The following is a 12,996-nucleotide window of genomic DNA, read 5'->3' as shown; positions in this document are numbered from 1 at the left end:
TTATTCCACCTGGGAACCATGGGACAAGAAGGTAGAACAAACTTACGATATACTTCACACTGTGCACAAGACAAATACTTGGATACACATTGATCCCACGTAGTAGAATTTGCTATTATACTGCACAATGTAGGAAACAATGTATAGACTCGTACATTAATAATCCCTCTCAATCATCACTAGAAGCGTGTGGCGGCGTCTATCTGCAGAGCCCTCGGCCTGGAGTTTCTCTTTTTTCCTTTTCATTTTGCTGCGTTCAGACGTTTCTGGGTGTCAACCTCCTTTAAAGAAACGTAGCGACTAGATGCCAGATAGTGAGCACACATGTAGCAAGCGTATAGCAAGCGTATAGCAAGCGGACAAAGTTCATTCCCATTCCTTTTATCTCACACATCCAGAACAAGGCATTTGAAACATGGTCTGGGAAACGTTTTTTGTTGTAAACTTAAGAATTTTCTATATAAAGAATTCAGCAATTTGACATAAATACTCAAAATATTGCAAAACCGGGTCAATTTAAAGAAAGAGCTTTATTGGTGTTCATCCATTTTGGCTTCATCGTCTTTATTGAACCCGTTGTTTTAGGACTCTGGCCGCTGGTCTCTGAGCCCAGGAGACGACAGCTCTGGTGTCTTCTCCTACAGCAGTCAGCCGGACGTGCAGGTTTCCAGTTTGGATTTGCTGAGTCACACACGGCTCCCACCCCCGTGCTGTTTTGAAGGTGAGATAAAGCTATTACCACCACTCTCCTTTTAAACTATTAAAAGCTGCACTAAGCTGTAACATGTGTATCTGCGCTGTGATTGGTTCAGGGGTGGATGTCTGCATCAGAGACTTCAACAGGAGAAGCATCCGCATCAGAGAGACGCGCCGGGTGAAGGTGGGCCACATCGCCACTGGAATCAGTGATCAGGTGAGGGCCAGCAGCCTCGCACGCTCGTGTGTCAGGAGCAACTTATGTTCTAAGTGTTGAGTTACATCTGTTTAATGCTTATGTGTGCTCCTTGTAGATCTCCAAGAGGGTTTTCACCCTGGAAACCCAGCAGGGCCAGCAGGTCGCTCACGATGAGGAGGTGCAGGACTCTGGTCTGGAGCTCAGCTGTGTTCCTGCTCCAGACTTCAGCTCCGCCTGGAGGTGGAGGATCAGAGACGGAGTGCTGGAGACGAGATGAAGAGCACAGCTGTCATCTTAACCGTCCTACCTCTGTTGAATTGTTTTCAATGTTTAGCTTTGTTTGAGAGGACCGTGCTTTCATAAGGGGGGGAAATAAATCTTCAGCTCTTCAGCACATGTCTGATGTTTTAACTGGGGGGCTGTTGTGTTGCTGTTTTAACCTTTTGAAGTGCTCATTAAAAGCCTTATGAGTCAAAGTGCTGAGTCTAACTGACCACTGTGATGTTTACATGTTGCACCTTTTCTTACTGCATGCTTACTTTGAGTCATTAAACAACATGAAACGATGCAGACTGTGACATTATTGATCTCACGTATTCACTTCATTCACAACCCAGTCTGTAACACGATATGCATTCATTAGTTCACGACACCGCACTGACTATCGACGTTTCTGCTGTATTCTAATTATTTTATCTGGGATTTAGTTTTGTTACACATGGCGTTAAACTTAATTGCCATTTCTAATTCATGTAATGTTTGAACACTTATTTCAGTCTGCAAGACAAACTCCTGGCCACATTGTTTGACACGAATTGGAATGATTTGATGACCCTCTGACCTTTCCTCTGTTGCACCCGTGAGACCAGAAATCCCCGTCCTTGTACGACAAATGTAAAAGTTGTTTTCTCATGTGAAGTTAATTGTGAAAGTACTGCAATGCCTGGATTTCCTTGACATTTGAAGGGGGTATTTACGAACCCTTGAGGTTGAATCTTAGTGGCTTTGGTGACCCCCCCCCCCCCTAACCTTTCCTGGAGGAGGGGCCTCATGCCATATTTTACACTTGTGCACAGGTTGTATCAAAACCTACAAAAATAGTTACATTTACTAAGCATATTCATGCTCCATAGTACGGATCCTGTCCACTTGGGTCTCAAAGAACTGCTGCCAGACTGTCAAATGACACAACCTATCATATCCTTCGATACCTTCCCTCAAGACACTTATTATATGTCTCGCTCCAATACTGTTTCATTTACAGCCACACTCAGACGCAGCAGTTCTTTGAGCTACATGCTGAATGTAGCCTCCAACAGTGTAACTGCTCATTTATCATATCCATAACCCTTCTTCCTAAACTAATTATACACATTCATAACCAGTCAAGAGTTAAAAGATTTATTTTCCATATTACAACAGATGAGATCACAGCAAAAAAGATTTTCACGGAGAATGGAAACTGATTTCATCTTTACAGGTATGATAGAAAAAGGTGAACATTTGAGAATATCAAAGTGATTTCATTGTAAAAAAAAAAAGAAGCCCAAAAACACCAAGGCACTGACAAACAAGAAGAATGTATAAAAAGCTATTTGCTGTGTAGATACGATTGCAGTTTGAATATCTCAAGTAAACATACAGTACTTTGAACATGTGACGTGAGGTAAGCATCTGTGAGCAATCCAGCACTTTGTGTGTCTGCAGTACGTCTTCCATCGGCCACAGGAAACGTCCGTTCATGAGATGCGGCTCCATTCACAACACAATAATAATAATAATACGGCTTTTTGTTTTGTTTTTAAAGTGGGAGCCACATTAAGGTCACAATGCTGGTCGAAGGGCCCAAACAGAGCCTACGATTGAATGCTACACAAGGTAGGAATTTAGATTCACTTTTGCCCGAGATCATGTGATGATTCACGTTGAACGCAAACATAACTTTGTACACGAGTCTCTGTTGTGGCACTTTTGTTATCCACTGACATAAGGTTGAGCCGTGCATTCAAAAGGAGAAAGTATTCGGTAATTTGAGCCCAAATATTATCTGTAAATGTAATAATTGTTTGCGAGAATATCTCTTTTAAATCGATGGGATGTGACCACCCTCCTATGCGTTTATTGCCAGCAGATCATTGCAGATTAGCACCAGTTAAAACAACAAATACATATGAGGATGGATTCTCTAGCATACAGACACCATGATAAGGTGGATGGAGAGAGTGGGAAGATCAGAAATAAAAAGAAAACAAAGTAAGCAAAAAGGAAACTAAATTCAAACATTTTTAGTCCGTACGTCGTTTAGGGGGGGGAAAACAAAATGCAGAGACTTGTTCTTGTCTGTACCGAATAAAAAATAAATTACTTAAAATGCATTCTCTGTTCAAGTCTGACAAACTCTCCACATTCCCATTCTGTGCATCATGCTCTGCTCACTTCCTCCGTGGCATCAGGGTTATGTGTGTACAGTCTAACTCCCAATCCTCTGAATTGAAACGGACACAGAAACGAAAAGTGGCTCTGTGTCAAAATACAAGTTTGTCCTGTTCAACTCGTCCCATCTGCCATAACTTCTTTCTGTTCTCTCTCAGATGTGCTTTCATGTTCCTGTCCCCGTTTGACTCAGGCGTGCTTCTTCCCATCCTTCACAGGTCTGCTCTTCACAAACCGCTCACATCTTGCGAATGACGAGAACAGTGGTGAGAACACCGGCCAAGAAAACTCCCAGCGTCTGCCATGCGGGCGTGCCGAAGTGGGACCGAATACCCTCCTACAAATCATCAAACAACACACACAAATATTATTATGTGTCATACAAGCAACCGGGAGCTCAACTACTAAGAAATAATGAGAACAAGGGCTGCACGATATATATTTTATGCAACCAAATCTTCCTTTTCTGTGTTTTCCTCCCGTTCCTCCATCATTCTCAGGTTCCTGGTCCATCATTAGTGCTTCGGTTATTTGATAAAGTATGATTGGTGGTTTGCTGTGCATGCAGAGCCTGCATGTCACTCACTAGCAACAAATTCTTCTTGTAGATAAGTCATGGAAAATGAGAACATTGCGCATATTAGCTATATAGTGCAGCCCTAGTTTTAATTGCATCTGTTAGCGAGCTTCTTACCCAGCCGCCTTGGTCCCTGATCCAGTTGAACACATTTTCCTGAAGGTAGTCCATGGTCCAGCTGATTATTGTTCTGATGATATCAGGAACTTTGGTCACCAGAGCCTGAGAAGGTGTGAATGGTAGATGCATCAGAATTAAAGTCGTTGTTATTCCATCACAATTCCTTTACACAGATACGTCTTACTTTTATAATGAGCGGAGATACAACAGAACTCACTTTGATGACGAGTCGACAGGCAAAGTAGAACAGTGCGACCACCCTGCCCCAGTTGAATTTTCCATCTGAAAAGATCTCGATGGCAACTTTCAGAAACATGTCTTTTGTGGGACTGAGCGAAGAGTCGTTTATCATCCTGGGGGGGGAAATCAACATTTAGCGATTATGAACACGCTAATTATAAAGTTATTACTTATAAATAATTTACTTTTCAAAGCGTCATGCGTGCACCAAAAGGTGCCCAACCCCCACGGGTTTACTACAAACAGGAAAGCGAAAGAACAAATGTAATACACGTCCATACATGTCAAACAAAGTCAAAAGCAAATATGAACACAATCATCTCCTTAGACATTACAGTTATAAATATATCTGAGGCACAGACTGTGACTTTAACTAGTACAGCACTCTGCTATGCTGTTGGTAGGCATTTAACACAAACTGAGCGAGGTGAAACACTTTGTCTGTAAACAGGTGCTGAAGTCTAAATTCATCAGACAGAAAACAAATCAGGACATTCTGCAGACATTTTAAGGAAAAGCTAAGGTTGTAATATAATGGACAATAGAACAAAAAGTGCATTTCATATTCGACCTCTCCCAAATCACACAAGTGACACTTTGAGTGGAAGCAAGAGGCAAGATACATACATGTGTGTGTGTGTGTGTGTGTGTGTGTGTGTGTGTGTGTGTGTGTGTGTATATGTATATATGTGTGTATATATATATATATATATATATATATATATATATATATTTATTTTTTGTGTGTGTGTGTATATATATATATATATATATATATATACACACACACATATTTTTTAAAATATATATATATTTTTTTAAATATATTATATATATTTTTTTTTAAATATATTATATATGTATATGTATATGTATATATATATATATATTTATTTATATTTAAATACATTATATATATAAATAAATAAATGAATGCATTAAAATATTTTTTTATTTATATATAAAAAATGTAAAACCGTGTCATTCATAATTCCTCAAACCTGGATTTTTAATGAGCTGACACAGACAGGTAGCTCACCTTTGCAGCTCAACATTTCCATCCAGCTCATCTCCGATCTGCTGCAGGCAGTGGCCAAGCTTCTTGTGCTTTGGGTCAGTCAGCTCTTCTACGCCCAGCTGTGCCCGGGTCACTGCAGTGCTGTCATCTCCATGCCGCTGAACCCGCTCAAAGATGAAACTGCACAGGAAGTCACAGACAAGATAGTAATAAAGTATGATGCAATACTTAAAATTAGAAGCCCAACTGTATAGTATATACTCACTCTTTTAACAAAACAGTTCCTACTTTCAGTATCTGGTCTACATCATTGCCTGAAAAGACAAAGGTCAGTGTTAAATCCACATGCTGATACTGTTTTACAACCAGTTATCACATATATTGCAAATAAATGAGTGAATAACTGAAGAATGTGTGCTAGTATAACTGTATGTTTACCGTCAATGCAATCTCAATTATGATGACTCACTTTGCAGGAAGTTTACTTAGATTAGCCACACTTCAAACATTATATTTTGCTGAATATGTGTTCGTAATGTATACACCTTTGCTTTACCATTGATATGAGTTGTGCTGTAAACGAGACATGTTCAGTATACAATGCGCACAAACTGTTAGCTAAGTTTTAAGCTAACGTTAAGTCAATTTGCTGAAGTTAGAAGTCAATGTTGTGGCTACACAATATTGGACGTCTACTAAGCCCGAGGAAACTGAGGGACTTTGACATTGTCGTGGTCTCTTTAGATCTAAGTTTTGGTTTTGTTCAAACATATTTGCTAACTAACGGTTGTACGGCTACCGACATGAAGCTACCGTTACCCATAAAACGCAGCGTAAGTGCTAGCATTAGCTAGCGTACGGCTAACGTTTAGGTGAGCCATCTTGCTAACATCAGTTCAGCTAATGTTATTGCTAGCAAGAAAACAAGCTACAGCCACAAAACAAGAGACATTTTTTAAAGTGTGAGATTATCTATGTCTACCACACTGTTGGCAACACTGTCAGAGTCAATTTAATTAAAAAAGAATCGCTGATTCTAGCTAGTACCTTGATCGCCTCCTCCCCGGTGCGATGCCATCTTGTTGTCTGTTTAGATCGCAGCCGCTTCCGTACAATCATGTGACACATTGTTATGTTGTCAGGGAATTTGTATTTGAAGAGGCAAATAAAATAGAAGAATATATTGTTTAATCTACACTTCCCCCAAGGTCAAAGAGGTGAATACATTTTTTGTATTTTTTATTATGAGGTGAATAACTAACTATATGTTATCGAAACTTTGGAACATGTTTTTTCCTTTTGTGATTCAAGTCTTGAGTGATATAAAGAGCTTAATTTAAAACTGTACAGTCCAGGGAGATTAAGTTGTCACTTTTGACAGTAAAGAAAGTCAAGTGTGATGTTTATGTACTATAATAACTAAAATATAAATATCTCTTTGACTCTGTTTCTATGATATCAACGAACACAAAAGCTAGTAAGACCTCTCAAATAATCAGAAAGTACTTTGAAATAAAAAATAAAAACATTTTCAAGTATAAATATTTGAAACGTGATCAATAAAAAAAACATTGTGTTTATTTTTAGAGCCTCGCCTTTTTCTAAACGTCATTTCCTGTGTCTCGCGGATTTCAGGCCGTCGCGCGCATCTTTAGGCCTCTTTACGACTCGGCAGGCAAAGATGGCGGATGCACAAGTACGTTCAGGAAAACGGCGTGGTGAATCTTAAACGATATTTATTACATTTTATAAAATCCTTTTAGCTGTATAAATGAAGTATGTGCCTGTACTTGCTATTCACACACGGCCATGAGACATTTTAAACCACATTGTTGCTTTAATAGCTGGTATTTGTTGTTGCCGTTCTGCATACCCTCGTGTAACGTTAAACTAGCCGGAATGCTAATTATGTTAGCTTAGCCTGCTACCACGTAACTTTCTCCGTGAACAAAGCATTACGTATTATACACGGCAAACTATATTCCCATCCAAACGTTTCCACTCTTATTTAATTAAGAATATGTTTCAGCTAAGGGTTGTTTCATTCCTTCACGAGAGGAAGTCCATCTTGAACTAGCGTTAGCTAACTTTGCAAGGCCGGGTGGTGCGATGTCTTCACAGCTCTTCCCGGTTCCTGCTTTACACGGTGTTAACGGGGTATTCTCATTGTTCCACAGACCGAGAGGGCTTATCAGAAACAGCCCACCATCTTCCAGAACAAGAAGCGTGTTCTGGTTGCGGATGGTGGCAAGGAGGTCAAGGAGAAGCTTCCACGCTACCACAAGAGCGTGGGGCTGGGCTTCAAAACCCCAAGAGAGGTAACTTGGATGGTCAAGAAAATGAACCCAACTAATGTTACATTTTATCTGTTATGTTCTTATGTTAGCTGCAAATGATGTTTTCTCACGATGGTCTTCCTAGCCTTCAGGGTGTTGACGATAGTGCCTTATGGCAATGCTGATGCAGTCACAAGAGTTAAAAATGTGACTAGCTTTGTAATATGTGTAGTAATGATATTAACAATACACTTTGTTTTCACCAGGCTATTGACGGCACTTACATTGACAAGAAATGCCCATTCACTGGAAATGTCTCCATTCGTGGCCGTATCCTCTCTGGTAAAGTTCTACTCTTTATACTTACACTAGCCCATTGGCACTGGCTTGGGATGCTGTAATTTAAACATCGCATGTCACGATATAATGTTAAAACTACTCAAAGTGACCTACAGACACTTAAAGCATACACAACTGTACTAAACTCATTCTTACACTGTCTTGCCCTTAATCTGTAAAAAGTGCAACCAGGAACACATTGCAAATTAGTTTAAAAATACGTATGGCTACTTTTTACACAAACCTTGAATGTGAGTGAAATAAGTTTAATTTCAGCTTTACATGGGTTACAATATCCACCCTAGTACTGTGAGTATTATGCCAGTTTTTCCTTGTTGCGCACAAGGGGAACAGGTTTTCTGACTGTAAATCAACATATCCTTGTACAGGTGACGCAACCCAAGCCAGAGCCAGTCTTTACAGGGTAACTTACCACAAACTTCATATTAACTTTTCTTTTTCCGTGTCACTGTACTGCAAATGATGTTTTCTCACGATGGTCTTCCAAGTCCTTCTGGGCGCTGACGATGATGCCTAATGGCAACACTGATGCAATGCAGTGACAATCCTATTAAACATGAATTGATTGGATTATTCATTGCGATATCCATAGTAAGCTATTCAACACTGATGTTGTATTCAAATTCCTGTGTTCCAACAGGTGTGGTAACCAAAATGAAGATGCAGAGGACCATCGTTATCAGACGTGACTACCTGCATTACATCCGCAAGTACAACCGCTTTGAGAAGAGGCACAAGAACATCTCCGTCCACCTGTCGCCTTGCTTCAGGTACTACGATGCCCACGTGCTTTTAATTTTGAGATTCTAAAGGTGGAAAAGGTGCAGTTTACCCATGTGAAAATTAAGATATTCGGCTAAATTTTAAAACTATATAACCTCCATTTTAACGCACAATAACATTGTTCCATTGTAGGTCTGTTTGTTTAAATGTGATATTTAGTCAATAAATTAGACGACTTGCTGCAAATGATGTTTTCTCACGATGGTCTTCCAAGCTCAAGCGCTGACGACAAATGCCTTTTGGCAAACACTGATGCAGCTTAATTAAAGTTTACACTTCCTGTTTGAAAATGGCTAAATCTTTATCAGTTTGGTCTAGGACTGAGGTACCCCGACCACCTATTAATATCTTATTTTGTTTTCTGCAGGGACGTCACAGTTGGAGACATTGTCACCGTTGGAGAGTGCCGACCACTCAGCAAGACCGTGAGGTTCAACGTCCTCAAAGTGACAAAGGCAGCAGGAGCCAAGAAGCAGTTCCAGAAGTTTTAGGTGTGACTGTGAACAGGAAGGCTGCTGTTGGCTAACTTGTGTCACTGTCAAATAAAGAAAATCTTGTTTAAATGGCCTTTTCTGTGTTTTATCTCCTTTTGGATTTGGAACTAAATGATGCATGCACATAACTAGCTCCTCTCCCTTATTAATAATTAAAGTCTTTAGTGTAATCAGTTGGTGTGTAACAAGGGCTTGGAAATCTCAAGACGTGCTGAAAAAGGACTAATTATGAAGTTTAATTTGAAAGCGGAATTCTTTTGTATGATTTCTGTCACGGTGATGCATCATAAATATTTAGTTTAACAAATGTATTTCTGAAGCTACGTTCTCTTGGCAGGTAGTGCAATGTTTCTTAGACTTCATGAAGTTAAATATCTTTCATGACTCAGATTAAGGGGCATCAGTGTCCTGTTTTCGTCTGGTCAAATGGGCGTCTGCGTTTTAACTATTGCAATAAAATAACACCAAGACAGATCGAAGCCCATAATTTGCAAGTAAATGCAAAGTTTCCCTCTATCATCCTGATGCACTGAGTATTTATGTAATTAAGGGATATTTAAAAGCTTAGATGTGAATTTGATTAGGTAAACCATTACAGCAAAAATCTAGTAACTTGCTAATGGTGTATACATGAAACCTTAAATTCCATCATGTGATATAATCAGAAGTGGGAGCAAATCTGTCGATGTAAAGTACAAGAGCTGTGATTATAAAGGGTCAGAGTTGATCCAACACGGTGTCCCCACAGCGCCTCTTAGTGCTCCACAAGTTCACAACATGCTTTCCCCCGAGATGAATTATGTCCAGCAGGGGGCGACAGATGCATGCATGATGCGTCAGAGTATTTTATAATAAGATCATAATTATTGGTGCATGGTGTTCATTACTTTATTGTTGCAGCTTGTAATGGAGGAGCTAATTTTATTTATGCTATCATGCATCATCTTTATAATCTTTGTATTAATGATTTGAATCTACAAAGTAACTAGTTAAAATAAATAATGTATTAAAAAGTACGATATTTACCTCTGAGGTGTAGTGGAGTAGAGAGGAGTGGGAAATGGAAACCTTTCCACCACTTAGTAGCAGCAACTTTGAAGGGATTTAAATGTCCACTAGACATTTGTCAGACATTTAGTTGAACAAGAGGAGGGATTATTATGAGAGGAACAACAGGATCAATGATGGCTTTAGCATCATTAACGCTGCAGCAGCAGAAGATATGACCTCCTTCCTTTGTACAGTCACAGTGATGATGCTCAAAAGTGTCTGAAATCCAAATAAACACATGCAAATACGTACAGCATGTCTGCACCAGCTGAGTCATTTGCATGTGTCCTTATTTCAGCCTGAGAAGATGACAGCTTTTCTGTATGGGAATCAGTAAGCTCCCCCCCTCTCCATCCATCCCTGTGATCCGTCCTCCACTAAGCCTGGCCTTCTGTCCGCTAAGTGCCACGGCAGAGGCGTCAGCATTAACATAATGATGCTGGACATGTTTTTTCCTCCAATGCTCCTGTGAATGTGGACCATATGTGACGATGACGTGAGGAGGAGAAAGTGGTTACTGTGAGCTCAGCCGTGTAAGCAGTCCCATCATTTAATGATTAGCAGGGTAAGCAGCTGCCATCTTAAAGTTTGCTTTGAAAAAAACAAACATTTTCCTCAATTATAGTTTTCACTTATGTGTTTCGGTGTGCTAACACGGATCCCAGCTCTCCGCCCATGCTACAATATTTACCTAAACAGCAGTCTTCTAACCACAAATTGTCTTCTTTTGTACTGGGGCTTTCCCAGCTCCTTCTCTCCATAGGCGCAGACACTACAAGAGGGTGGGAGGGATGTTTCTCTGAATAACAGGCCCTCTCATGAGCAGACACCCCAGGGAGCAGGACAGCTCAGCAGGCCACCCAGCCCACATGAGTACATACATGCTCCCACAGAGTGTTTGTTTGAGGGCAGAGGTCTGATCCCTCAAAAAGACTGAGTAACCATAATAAACTCAAGCTGACAGTGTTCAACTGTGATGAATATGTGCTGCTAGAGAAGCCTGTTAGTAGCTGAGTGGATACCTCTGCTTCTAGAAGATGCGTTCTGTTCCGGTGCATCGAGGAGAACAAACCCTCACTCACACAATTTAAGGTTTTTCTTTTGGATCATTATCTTCGTGGAGAAGTTGTTGGCGCGCTGCAGAACCGGCGCCCTCACTTTGTTTTCACAAATAAGACATTGACACTGTTTTTCCTTATCTTTTGACATGCTGACTAATGGATACACACATGCACATCGCCCAATGTAAATCATATGTATGTTAATGCTACCCATGTATGCTAACAAGTTTGTTTATTTGCTATTAGCAATATCTGAGAAAAGGGAAAGTCAGTAAAGCTGCTGGTTATCTGCTGATCTCTGTGTGTGTGTGTGTGTGTGTGTGTGTGTGTGTGTGTGTGTGTGTGTGTGTGTGTGTGTGTTTGTTTTACTCTATGTATATGTGGCTTAGATTTATCACTGTGTTTTCTTACTATAGGAACTTGGAGCCAATTTGTCAACTAAGTTAAACACGTGTTAGCCTTGCTAGCAGCATTTAATATCTCAACATCTACTGTCGGATGTAACAGCAGTGAGCATGTTAGCATGCTGATGTCATGTTCCCAGGGTCTTATGTTCTTAATATAAACTAACATTGTGAGAGATTTGTATGGCTCTTACAAATTGCAAACGACTGAAGAGAGACGGACGTTTGAAATGCACTTTGAATAGTAATCTGTACTTTGAGGGAGTGAGTTTCAAGGAGTATGACATCATTAGGCTGTAGGTGGGAGATTTCAACCTTTTACCAAGAGTAACATACATTACTGAGAACATAAAGCCCTTTGAAAGGCTGGTTAACGGGTCATGTTAGGACCCTGGGAACATAGATACCCTCCCCATGCTGACATTAGCATTTAGCTCAAAGCACAGCCTCACAGTGCTGCTAGCATGTTTGACTACTAATTCATTCATTCATCCAGTCGTGTCATAGTGACATTGTTATACATTATCTTACAAGCCATGTGTTCTTTGATGATCCTTTTTTATAACCCTTTGATTCTCTTCCACATCTGACTCCTGCAATGAACATCCCCTGCAGGAAAGACTTTTGCTTTAATTGCACGTTATCTAAGATTATTCAAACGGCACACTTCCCCCTCCCTCACATCTTCAAAGACGAGCCCATGCAACAGTCCAGGTGGTGCAGTGAGGCTCGCTGATGGAGAAGCCAGTCTCTCCCCGTCTCATCATGGCTCTGCTTAATAAACTCTCAACTTTCCATTTGGAGGCATCACCAAAAGGTGAAGGTGAACCGTGCAGATTCAGAGTTAGTGCTCCATCCGTCACAGTCCAACGACCCACGCAGGCCAGCGAGGTCAGAGATGTCCCTCTGTTGAGGCAAAATAAATCCATTCTGTCAGGAGGGAGTAAAAGAAAAAGAAGCCCAAAACACATTTCTTAGCACTCTTGTGTCGTGTATCAAAACTGTGGATGGACGTCTCTCCTCTGTCCGTGGCAGAAGACAAACAGTCTCCCTTCACATTCCTCCAGTTTGCCAACATGTTTACCCAGTGTCATGGAGCGTACTTGCAGTCGTGCTTACTTGTGTATCTAATGGAAGGGATGTTAGCTCAGAGGGTCAGCCCAATGAGGGTAATAGCCACTATCAAAACAGAGGCCTTCTGGTGGCCCAGTGGGGGGTTTGGGCAGCAGGGGGAGCGTATAGTCCCATCCTGGACCCTCGTTGTGGTGTTGTTTGGAGGCTGTCG

General features: G+C 40.6%; 3 protein-coding genes and 3 non-coding genes across 7 annotated transcripts in view; 5 read left to right on the top strand and 1 right to left on the bottom strand.

Annotated features, from left to right (window-relative positions):
- The window catches only part of map3k14a (mitogen-activated protein kinase kinase kinase 14a), a 12,597-nt gene extending 11,135 nt beyond the window's left edge, over window positions 1-1,462 (top strand). For both annotated transcript variants that reach the window (XM_029438588.1, XM_029438587.1), the window contains exons 13-16: window positions 1-31; window positions 586-721; window positions 813-913; window positions 1,011-1,462. The exon at window positions 1-31 is cut by the window's left edge and continues 79 nt beyond it. In XM_029438588.1, coding sequence (XP_029294448.1) covers window positions 1-31; window positions 586-721; window positions 813-913; window positions 1,011-1,172 — 430 coding nt within the window. In that variant the 3' untranslated portion in view covers window positions 1,173-1,462. The remainder of the gene's footprint in view (window positions 32-585; window positions 722-812; window positions 914-1,010) is intronic.
- Window positions 1,463-2,280: 818 nt separating this feature from the next.
- LOC115012305 (apoptosis regulator BAX-like) lies at window positions 2,281-6,403 on the bottom strand. Its single transcript, XM_029437857.1, has 6 exons — window positions 6,331-6,403; window positions 5,549-5,597; window positions 5,305-5,463; window positions 4,243-4,378; window positions 4,023-4,127; window positions 2,281-3,665 (listed from the first exon to the last, which is right to left on the bottom strand). The coding sequence occupies exons 1-6, from the start codon at window positions 6,359-6,361 to the stop codon at window positions 3,567-3,569; spliced, it is 579 nt and encodes a 192-aa protein (XP_029293717.1). The 5' UTR covers window positions 6,362-6,403; the 3' UTR covers window positions 2,281-3,566.
- Window positions 6,404-6,900: 497 nt separating this feature from the next.
- Window positions 6,901-9,265, top strand: rps11 (ribosomal protein S11). The gene is made up of 5 exons (XM_029437858.1): window positions 6,901-6,979; window positions 7,461-7,601; window positions 7,826-7,901; window positions 8,560-8,689; window positions 9,070-9,265. The coding sequence occupies exons 1-5, from the start codon at window positions 6,965-6,967 to the stop codon at window positions 9,191-9,193; spliced, it is 486 nt and encodes a 161-aa protein (XP_029293718.1). The 5' UTR covers window positions 6,901-6,964; the 3' UTR covers window positions 9,194-9,265.
- Window positions 7,671-7,753, top strand: LOC115012898 (small nucleolar RNA SNORD35). The gene has a single exon (XR_003832745.1). It is a non-coding gene; the product is annotated as a small nucleolar RNA SNORD35 (small nucleolar RNA).
- On the top strand, window positions 8,374-8,457 carry LOC115012894 (small nucleolar RNA SNORD35). The gene has a single exon (XR_003832741.1). It is a non-coding gene; the product is annotated as a small nucleolar RNA SNORD35 (small nucleolar RNA).
- On the top strand, window positions 8,883-8,964 carry LOC115012899 (small nucleolar RNA SNORD35). Its single transcript, XR_003832746.1, has one exon. It is a non-coding gene; the product is annotated as a small nucleolar RNA SNORD35 (small nucleolar RNA).
- Window positions 9,266-12,996: the final 3,731 nt, after the last annotated feature.

Source organism: Cottoperca gobio, chromosome 8 (assembly GCF_900634415.1).
Source record: "Cottoperca gobio chromosome 8, fCotGob3.1, whole genome shotgun sequence".
Lineage (NCBI taxonomy): Eukaryota > Metazoa > Chordata > Actinopteri > Perciformes > Bovichtidae > Cottoperca > Cottoperca gobio.
This window is presented reverse-complemented; position numbering and strand designations above follow the sequence as displayed.